General features: G+C 48.5%; 1 protein-coding gene across 11 annotated transcripts; it reads right to left on the minus strand.

Annotated features, from left to right (window-relative positions):
* Positions 1-1,520: 1,520 nt before the first annotated feature.
* HNRNPH3 (heterogeneous nuclear ribonucleoprotein H3) lies at positions 1,521-8,566 on the minus strand. 11 transcript variants are annotated; one of them, XM_017826029.1, is made up of 10 exons: positions 8,382-8,552; positions 7,232-7,368; positions 6,560-6,698; positions 5,828-6,015; positions 5,342-5,428; positions 4,902-5,029; positions 3,600-3,735; positions 3,312-3,392; positions 3,141-3,227; positions 1,521-2,847 (listed from the first exon to the last, which is right to left on the minus strand). In XM_017826029.1, the coding sequence occupies exons 2-10, from the start codon at positions 7,347-7,349 to the stop codon at positions 2,771-2,773; spliced, it is 1,041 nt and encodes a 346-aa protein (XP_017681518.1). In that variant the 5' UTR covers positions 7,350-7,368; positions 8,382-8,552; the 3' UTR covers positions 1,521-2,770. The 11 variants fall into 11 exon arrangements, with proteins under 11 accessions (XP_017681518.1, XP_017681522.1, XP_017681521.1 ...); XM_017826033.1 differs by having other exon boundaries at positions 4,902-5,017; positions 5,873-6,015; positions 8,382-8,550; XM_017826032.1 differs by lacking the exon at positions 8,382-8,552 and having other exon boundaries at positions 4,902-5,017; positions 7,232-7,349.
* Positions 8,567-9,339: the final 773 nt, after the last annotated feature.

Genomic DNA, 9,339 nt, shown 5'->3' on the forward strand with positions numbered 1-9,339 from the left:
AATCTGTAATTGAGAGAATTGTATTTTATGACTTGTTCATGATGCTTAGAAAATTTTTGCCTGTGCTGGGGAGTGGGGAGCTATCCTGCTAAAGACACAGTCAAGTGCTGCTCATGTGCCTCCTGAGAGTATTCCCAGAGTGTTTTCCAGTGGGCACCGGAGGCAGCAGGGGTTGATGTAGGACGTAGATGACGCTAATCTGTACTGCTTTAATAAGTAACTTCTCCAAAAGTATGCAACTGAACAGAAGTAATTTTAAAACAGGCAACTTTTTAAAGTGGATTTCCATAAGATACACTAAATTACATTTCTGTTAGTTAACTGCCATCTTTTCCTCTCCTCTGTGCTACCCTCTTTGCAAGGGGAAAAACGTGCAATTACTCAGATTGTTTTTACTGTCTCCAAGTAACATTTTTCCTTGATCAGACTGGTGAATGCTGACGTTCCCTTGCATTCAAACCACATACCTGGCCAGCTTTTAAGGTTTTTGGAGCACACTATGACTAATGCTGTATCTTTGTGTTTCTGTAAAAGCCTGCTTTTAGATTGATTCTAAATCCTCCTCACAGAGCACAGGAAGAGCTGTGGGGTACCAAGAGGGCCTGTAACAGGATCAGAGGAGCCTTTTATTCCTCCTGGGAAATGAACTCTGCCTTCCTGCACTGGAGTGTCAGCAGGTACACAGAGAAAATATGCTCCTCCTCCTGCTGCTGCTGCTGCTCCCCTCCCATGCACAGGGATCACAGGAGCTGCACCCACCTCCCCACGAAGGGGGGGTCACTTACCGTGTCAGCACCTGCTGCTTGGAAGGGAAGGGATTCCTGGCACCAGCAGCCGAGCACTGCAGCTCCCGGGGCTGGAACACACCTGTACATGGCCATGAACCCTACAGCTGCCTGGGCAAGCCTTACTCACAGCTTTTCATCCCCACAATTCCTCTGCAATTTAAGTGCTGCTCAGGTGAGGTGGAAGGTTCGTCGCTGAACGCTGCTCTCGTTCCAGGGTGAAGGGACGGGACAGGCCCGAGGGATTCACTGTCCAGCTCTGTGGGATTGTGCTCACCAGGGCTGATGCCAGAGTGCTCCTTGCAGATGGCCTGGTTGGAAAAACAGCTCAAAGCAGAGCCCCACCCTGCTCTCCAAAGGTGAGTCTTAGCAGGTGTCAGGTGTCCCCGAGGGAGGTACAGAGCTGGCAGGTTTTAAGCCCCCTGCTGTGCCCAGAAAAAATAGGCTTCCTTCAAGCACTCCTCTCTCCAGTAACATGGTTTTCCTGCAACTGGATTAACTCTTGTCCTGACCACTGCCATTTAGGAACACCTCAGTGTTCTCAGACCAAGAACCCCCTAGGTCTTAAGAGCACAGAGTTCCAATGGTTACAAACTCCTCTTCCCTCCCCTTCCTGGCCAAAACTATTCCAGTGCTTGGAAAGCTTCCTGTGCCAGTTACCCTTTCCAGCTCTTTCTTCCAGTCCCTTTGATCCCCAAACACATTCTCTAGTGAAATAAACTCCATTCTCCTCTCTCCCACAAGAAGACATTTATTACAGATATAACACAGTACTAGCAAAACAGGTGACAGACTTGCAATACCCAAGATCACATTTGACATTTTAAGGGAGGCATTGAGGACAAAGCAGTTAATTTGGGAGATCACACTGGCTCAGAAGAATAAATACCTTTTTCCATTACACATCAGGTATGTTAAGTGTCTTCAAACAATAGTTTCTTACATATCTTACATGTCACAAATGCACAGAAAGTTTTATTGATGTGTTTGGGTTGTGTGTTACTGAGTAAATATTGGGCCTACAGATATTTTAGAGATCTTGGCTTCTAAGGAGCTCATCTGTAGAACAGCTTGGCAAATTTTGAGCAAGTACAGACAAATCAGCTCTGAGCAGCAAAAAAAAGCTGAACCATGTCTAAGTACAATAAATTCAAGAAACATAAAAAGTCTAACTTGCTTCCAACTCCCCCACTCTTGCTGAAAGCATGTCAGTGAAAAAAATACTAAGTAAAAAGCTTCCAAGTGTTTGACCTATGTCATGTTAACTAAAAGCTGTGCTAGTGTTTCAGTCTGCTTTGCAGGTTACATGTGTGAAGTGCAGGCTCTGGGGCTACAGCAAAGCATGGAAATAAACGTGGTGCTTGGTTCTGAGGAGGAGAAAGCAGAGGTACTGCTCGTTCACACAGGTGTGGAGCTGGTGGTGGTGGATGTGGCAGCAGAAGGAAGGCAGGCAGAACAATGACTTCCAGCCTCCACAGCTTCACGCTGTGGTGCAATTATTACATACAACTTATCAAAAGGGTTTAGGAAAGGCTTTAACCAAATAAACTAATCAATTCATCTATCTTTTTCCCCTTAAACAAGTGAATGTTTCAAATTTGTTCACTAGACCAAGATTACACAGAACTCAATCAGTGTTCATAGGAGTTACAGTACAACCACCTTTATGGAACCATAGTACAACAACTTAAACCGACTGGTAGTCTTGAATATGTAATACATCCTTAGGAGTAACTAGTATAAAAAGTATCAACATCAGTGGTTTGAATATAAAAATTTATTTAAAGTCAGAGTATGCAACAAATAAAACCTACAGAAAACAGATTTTCCCATCACAATCTGTTGCTTACCAAATAATATTGTGAAAACACATTCCTTCAGTCATTATAAAGTTCTTAAAATACAAAAGAAATTAAATTTTGTAAGAAAGTCTAGTAGACCAGAGACTGTTTCTTCCAGGTGTTTTGCAGAAGCAAGGCTATCCTTCAATACATCCCACGCCATCCTCCTCCACCCATACTGCCTTGCCCATAGTATCCTCCACTATTTCCACTGCCACGACCTGCAAACAATTGACACAAGGTCATGCATACATACCTTGAAAAAAAGAAAAAATGGGATGGGTAATACAGCAGATGACAACTTCCACTAATGCTGCTCCAGCACCACTCCCTTAACCAGCAGCTGATGCAGCAGCACAATGTGTGAAGCCCCGAGTGCTTCACAGTTTAAATGATTTACTGCCCTCCTTCCTTTCTCCCAGCCCAAAGCCCACCCCCCTTCCCCAGCGTCTGCCAGCAGACAGACAGGAGCAACACTGTCCCAGCAAACACAGAGAACAGAGCTCGGACTTACTGTATCCGCCCAAGCCATCGGGAGTTCCGTATCCGCCGCTGTAATTGCTGCCCATTCCCATCCTACCAACGGAGCCGTAACCTTGATCTGCAGAGCCAAAAGGGCACCATTACAAGCTTGGAACTCATGAGACCTGGCAAAACATCAGCTAAGTGTGCAATCCATGCGTACCCATTCCATCTCTGCCGTAGCCTCCCATTCCAGAGCCACCTCCAGCAGTGGAATTCAGGAATAGTTCAATGTATCGATGCTCTGCAGGAAGCAAGAAAGCTTTACTTTGTATTTTGTTTCACAAAGCAGACTCAGAGGCACAAAGCAAACATCCCTCCACACAACAAGTAGCAGAGAGAACAGCACAAAAAGGCGGGTTTGCCATGTGCCAATGGGCAGGAGCTCAGGGCTGAACCCTGGATGCCCTGCGGAGCCCTGCCCACGGGTGCCAGGGAACACGACACTCACGCATGTGGTTCTTATCCTTAGACATGGCAGCTACTGCGTCCTCGTGTGTCACAAACTCCACATCTGCCTCTCCTGTAGCTCTTCCATCTGCCCCAATATCAATGTGAACTCTTATAGGGTTCAACGGTGAGAAAAACTAAGAATAAAACAAATTAAAAAAATCACATTAACAGAAGTCAAGCCAGGTACTTTTTTCCATCGCTGTGGTTAGTGGTGCACTGCATCAATTAGTGTCGTCCTACCACATTAAATTTCATTACTCATTTCCCAATTAGAGGGATAGGGGACCTTCAACATTGGGTCAACCTACACTGACGATCCATTATTACTACACAGCTTCAAGAGCTGCAGCGACAGAGCTTGAGGAGCTTTCTTTGAAAGCAAATAAACAAACAACTCCTGCCCACACACACTGCTCTGAGCAATACAATCTTATATGATGCCATCCTGGACAAGAAAAAAAATTAGTTGGTTTTTATTTGTCTCTGCTTCTTCAGATTTCTCAAAGCAAGGACACATCCATGGAATTCAAAAAAAGCTACGCATTCATCAGACTGCTCTTCCTCACTGCTCCCAATCAAAGCCTGATGTTTGGCCCTTGTCTCACACAGTCGTTAGACTAAACAAAACAATCAAACTGACACAAGAAAAGGCATCTCAGTTCAAACCAACCAACCCACCCAAAAAAGAAAACAAGCACAAGTTTAAGAATGGAGTTCTTATATATAAATATATATAAGCCTTGTATCCCGACAAAGCTTTTCCCCCTACAAACCCCACATTATGCTGACACAAGAATACATTCCCAAAATCTGCAGATGAAAGAGATCAGGGTGGCAGATAAAAGCTCAAGTAATGGGATACCATCCCCTCCAAACACAGCCCCCTACAGTCTTCACACCCTGCCCCTCCTAAAATAGGCTCAGGTCAACAAATAAATATGCAAACTAAGCAAGCTAAGTTTCACATCTGCTGTTACTTTCGAAACTAGATAAGCTTAAACAAGTTCTGAAAACCTTAAAAAGAGGATACCGAAAGCAGCAACTGTTGTCTCTGCAATACAACTTGTATGGAAACAGAAGAGCACCAAGTAAAAGGATTAATGTTAAATACAGCTTTGCTGACTGCTCTGGTGATCCCACCTCAGACAGTACCTTTAAAAGCTCATTAATTCTGTGCAACTCACAGAAAGGGCCGTGACTTTATGGAGCAGACGTAGCAGTCCCTAGTTTTGAGAACTCTAACCCAGTTTGAACATGCAAACTCCTGGGAGCAGGAGGCCCTTTTCCCCATGGTACTTACGTTAGCAATATCGTTTTCCGTGGCTCGGAAGGGCAGCCCTCTCATGTGAACAAAATGACCGCCACCATGGAACCCCGACCCTGCATCTCCAGTTCCATAGCCATGTCCTCCCATGCCTATTGGGAAACCCAAACCAAAAAAACCCACACACCTCTAAGATCATGAAAGACCAAAAGTCATCGCTATTGTTTTTCTGAAAGCACTGAATTGTACCACTGAATGCTTGATATTTACACTTCCCATGTATCAACCCAAGCCTTAACCAGAAAGCATCCTAAGCCATTTATTTACCCTTTCTTACGAGTCCCCAATTCCCCCCTTTTTAAACAACCTTCTTTCTTTATAAAATAGCACAATGAAGCCATTTTTTGACTTGAAAATACTGTCTTACACTCACATAATAGCAAAAGCTTTTTAAACAAACTGTTAATTTCTTTTACCTCTCCCATCCCTCATTCTGTCGTCATAGCCGTCGTTTCCATAACCGTAGTTATTATAGCCACCATAATCATCAAAGCCACCATACCCTGTGCAAAGGAGAGACAGAAAGGAGCGATTACATTACTGCTCAGAATTCACAGAACCATGCACAACACTCAATTTTGCAGTCTTTAGGCACCCAGCACTTTGCCAACAGCCTCCATGGACTGTTAAACCCGGATTTCTGAACACAGTGCAAAAGTACATTTCTTTTTATATAACAGACTGAAACATGCAAATGAGAGATCATATTCTGCTGAAAGTAGTTTCCTTATTATTTACATTCATCTTGAATAACAAGCCGCATTTTTTGACACACTACGAGTTTTTCTGAGGTCAATACGTCCAACCTAATGGGTGTTGGCAGGTACTGCCATTTCGTTATTTCTTGACAAGTATGTCAGAAACATGACACAACAGAACCTCTGTTCATTAGGTAAACATACCACCGTCATATCCACCACCTCCTCGACGCATTCTGTCATACATACTTCCACGCCCAGCTCCATAATAACCCCCTCTTCCTCCTAATGGTCTATCATATGGTCCAGGTCGCTGTTGTCCCATCATTCTTCTTGGCATGTCAGAGAATCCTCTGATTTCGCTCTTACTACTTTTGAAGATTTCAATATATCTAATAAAAAAGGATTTTCAAGGCACCAGTAAGAACACAGGCAGAAGCTGTCTGAATTTCACAAAAGGCCATACTACGTTTTCTATGACTAAAGGTACAAGCCAATAGCAGTGACTAGAGATACCATACAACTTAAGTTTCTCCTCAAAACCGTAAGAATCTTAAGTGTATTCGAAACCCCCACTTTACAGTGGCAAAAGTCACTATGTGAACATTCTAGCTGTACAAATTAAGCTTAAAACATGTCTTTCCAGTATGAGAAACATACTATTGAAAAACAATGTCTGGCTATAGCAGCATTTATTGCAAATTACCCTACATGAGAACGATTGAAACAATTTTCTGAGTTCAGCAAACTACCCAGAGCAATACTGTCTCCCCCACCCCCCAAATCTACTGTATTTCCCAAATTAACTTAGGATCAGTTATAAAAATTCTTAAAAACAGCCAATTCCCCAATGGTCCCCAACCCCCCAAAAGCATTACTGACCCACAACCCCCAAAAAATAAAGATTTAACACCATCCCAAACTCTCCATCCCCACCTGTGCCCTATTCTTTCCTTGTGTTTCCCCAGAGCATTTTCTGCTATCTCCTTTGAAGCAAACTGCACGAAGGCCTCCCCTGTGCTTCTCCCCTGGTAGTCCAGCGTCAATGTTATCCCATTTGGCACGATTTCCAACCCTTTAACCCAAGGACAAATAACCCCGTCAAGGGGAACAGTGTTAAAGGCTGAAACATTCCCATCTGCAGCAAATACTTAAAGCATATCTAAACAACAACAACGAAAAAGAAAACCACCTTGTTTCCCCCATCACCCAACAATACAAGCCAATGATCTTTCATTAAACATTTATGGATTTAGCCATACTTCTTTTCTTGTTTAGACTATGCAAAAATACAACCACCTAAGTTACATGAAGAAAATATTGCTACCCATCAAGCAGTTTAACTGATCCAAATGCTAACATTCAGGTTACCCCAATATGCAAAATATCTTTACCACCTCGACAAAATTAGATACATTCTGTGTTTTACTACATCTCTGGTTACTTGTGCTTCATTTACAGGGCATAATTCTTACTTAAGACAAACTAACTTAACACAATCCCTCCCATCCTCCCCATTACCCACTATTAAAAATGTGCAAAACATCGTGTAAAAGACACAAGAAAGCTCTAAAGAAACCCACTACACTTCGACTATACTAGAGGTACCTTGGAAAAACTGAACAATCTCTTCTTTGCTGCAACCAAATGGCAGGCCCCGGAGTCGTACCACCGTCCCATCATTGGTCGTGTCATTGGGCCCATTGTGTTTGCCACTCCAATCCATTTTTTATTTAAATCAAATCCTGGGAAAAACCGAAACAAAAAAATAAAGAAAATTGAGATTCCCTCCATGCCTAAGTCCCTGCCCTCAAAGGAAATCCTTTCCTCGAAGGAAATCTGGCGGGTTTTCTCAGACAACAAGCGTTATGGATAACGAGCTTGATTTGTGTCATGTATGTAAAACTGTGCTCCCTGGCACGCTCGCACACATGGACACCCATCCCAGCGGGATGGAAGCCCGCGCACGGCGCGGGGATGGCGGGCAGCACGTGAGCAGGCCCGGCACATAAAGCTCGGTATTTACTCAGAGCACATTTCACATCCGCTCCGTGAGGCTTTGTAGGGTTTTTTTGGTCTGTTTGTTTTTTTTTTTTTGGGGGGGAAGGGTGTTTTCTTTTTTTTTCCTTTTTGCCTTTTTTAAAAGCAAGACAGTTGAGGAGGGGGCTTCAACCACAAGGCCTTCCTTTGTCTGCCCTCAGCCGGGGGCGGCGAAGGGGGGTGGGTGTGTGTGGGGGGGGCGTGTGGCGGGGGCACCACCACCGTGCCACAAAGGGAGCCGCGGCGGCCGCCTCGTCAGGTGCGGAGCCCTCGCGATGCCGCCTCCCGCCGTGCTGCCGACAGCGCGGCCCTGACCCCCCGCCCGCTCCCCGCCGCCATTTACCGCGCCTCGCCGGCGCGCCCGCCTCCCGCCCGCCCCGCTCGGGCCGCGCTGCCCGCCGCGCCCCTCTCGTCCCGCCGGAGCTCAGCTGACCTGTGTTGTGCTGTGCTGTGCCGCCCGGCCCGCACCCCCTCGGCCGCTCCGGGACCCCCGCCCGCCGCTGTTCCGGGGCCGCCGCCGCCCTCGGCTCCGCCGCTCAAAATGGCGGCCGCGATCGGGAACGAGGCTCTGCACCGCCCCGCCTCCCCCCCGCCGGCCCGCGCCTGGGCCCGGTACGGCTGGACGGCGCGGGCAGCGCTGCCCCCGCATCCCCCCCTCCGTCCGGCCCCCGCAGCCCCCCGGGCGGGCCCCGCACACCTTCCCCCCCATCCCACTCACCGCGAGTCCCTCCGCACCCCTGGATGTGCCCCGGCAGCCGCTCACGCCGGGCAGGACGCGCCTCGTCACTCCCTCACAGGACCGGCCGGCGGGACCCGCACCTGCGCAGCGCCCACGGGCAGCAGAGCGTCCAGGCCGCGCGACTATCGCGATAGCCGCGCCGCGCACCGCCTCTCCTCTGCCTGGGAGGCACCCGCGCACGCGCGATGGGGGACGGTGGTGGCGGGAGGGCACGTGGCGCATGCGCAGTTCCGAGGAGAAGGCGGGGGGGCGGTGCCCGCTTGGTCCTTCGGCCGCCGATGCCGCCGGGGGGCGCGCGTGCGCTCCTGCCGCGGGTACGGGGCCGCCGCCGTGCGCTTTGGCGCCCCGCGGGAACGCGCGCGGCCTGGCCACCGCCTCACGCCGCCATCGCCTCCAGTCGGGCCTTGGAGCGCGGGTCTCGCTCGGGGCGCCCCGCGGCCCCGGCACAGCCCTGGCAGGGAGGCTGCCCAGGGTGGGCGCACGCAATGGCTACCCGCGGCACCGCTGGAGCCCGGCGGGGTCCCGCCTCCCTCACTGGGGGACGCGCCGGGCCGGGCGCTGTGCTGGGAGGGCCCGTGGGGGCGTTCAGGAGCTGGTGGCGAGCGGTGCCAGAGGGAGGCTGAACTCTGTGTTTTAATTTAAAACCCCAGTGCAGAGCGCCGGGGCCCTGCAGGGAGCCTCGGGCCGGGCCGGCGCTCGGAAGTGACGGGAGGGACCCTCTGGCTCCTCCTGCCCTCAGGGAAACATTAACTTGGAGCTCTGCTGTCGTTTGGGGTAGAGAAGGTTAGAAAGTACCCTGCAGGGCACAGCCTGTGGCTGAGCAGGCTCAAAGGACAATGCAGATCCCAGTTTTTACGGTTGATGCCTTTACAAACCGGCCGTTTTCTGGAAATCCCGCGGCAGTTTGTCTGCTTGAAAATGTAAGTGAGAAAAGCCC

The sequence above is a fragment of the Lepidothrix coronata genome, unplaced genomic scaffold (genome assembly GCF_001604755.1).
Source record: "Lepidothrix coronata isolate B3197 unplaced genomic scaffold, Lepidothrix_coronata-1.0 Scaffold124, whole genome shotgun sequence".
NCBI classification, from domain to species: Eukaryota; Metazoa; Chordata; class Aves; order Passeriformes; family Pipridae; genus Lepidothrix; species Lepidothrix coronata.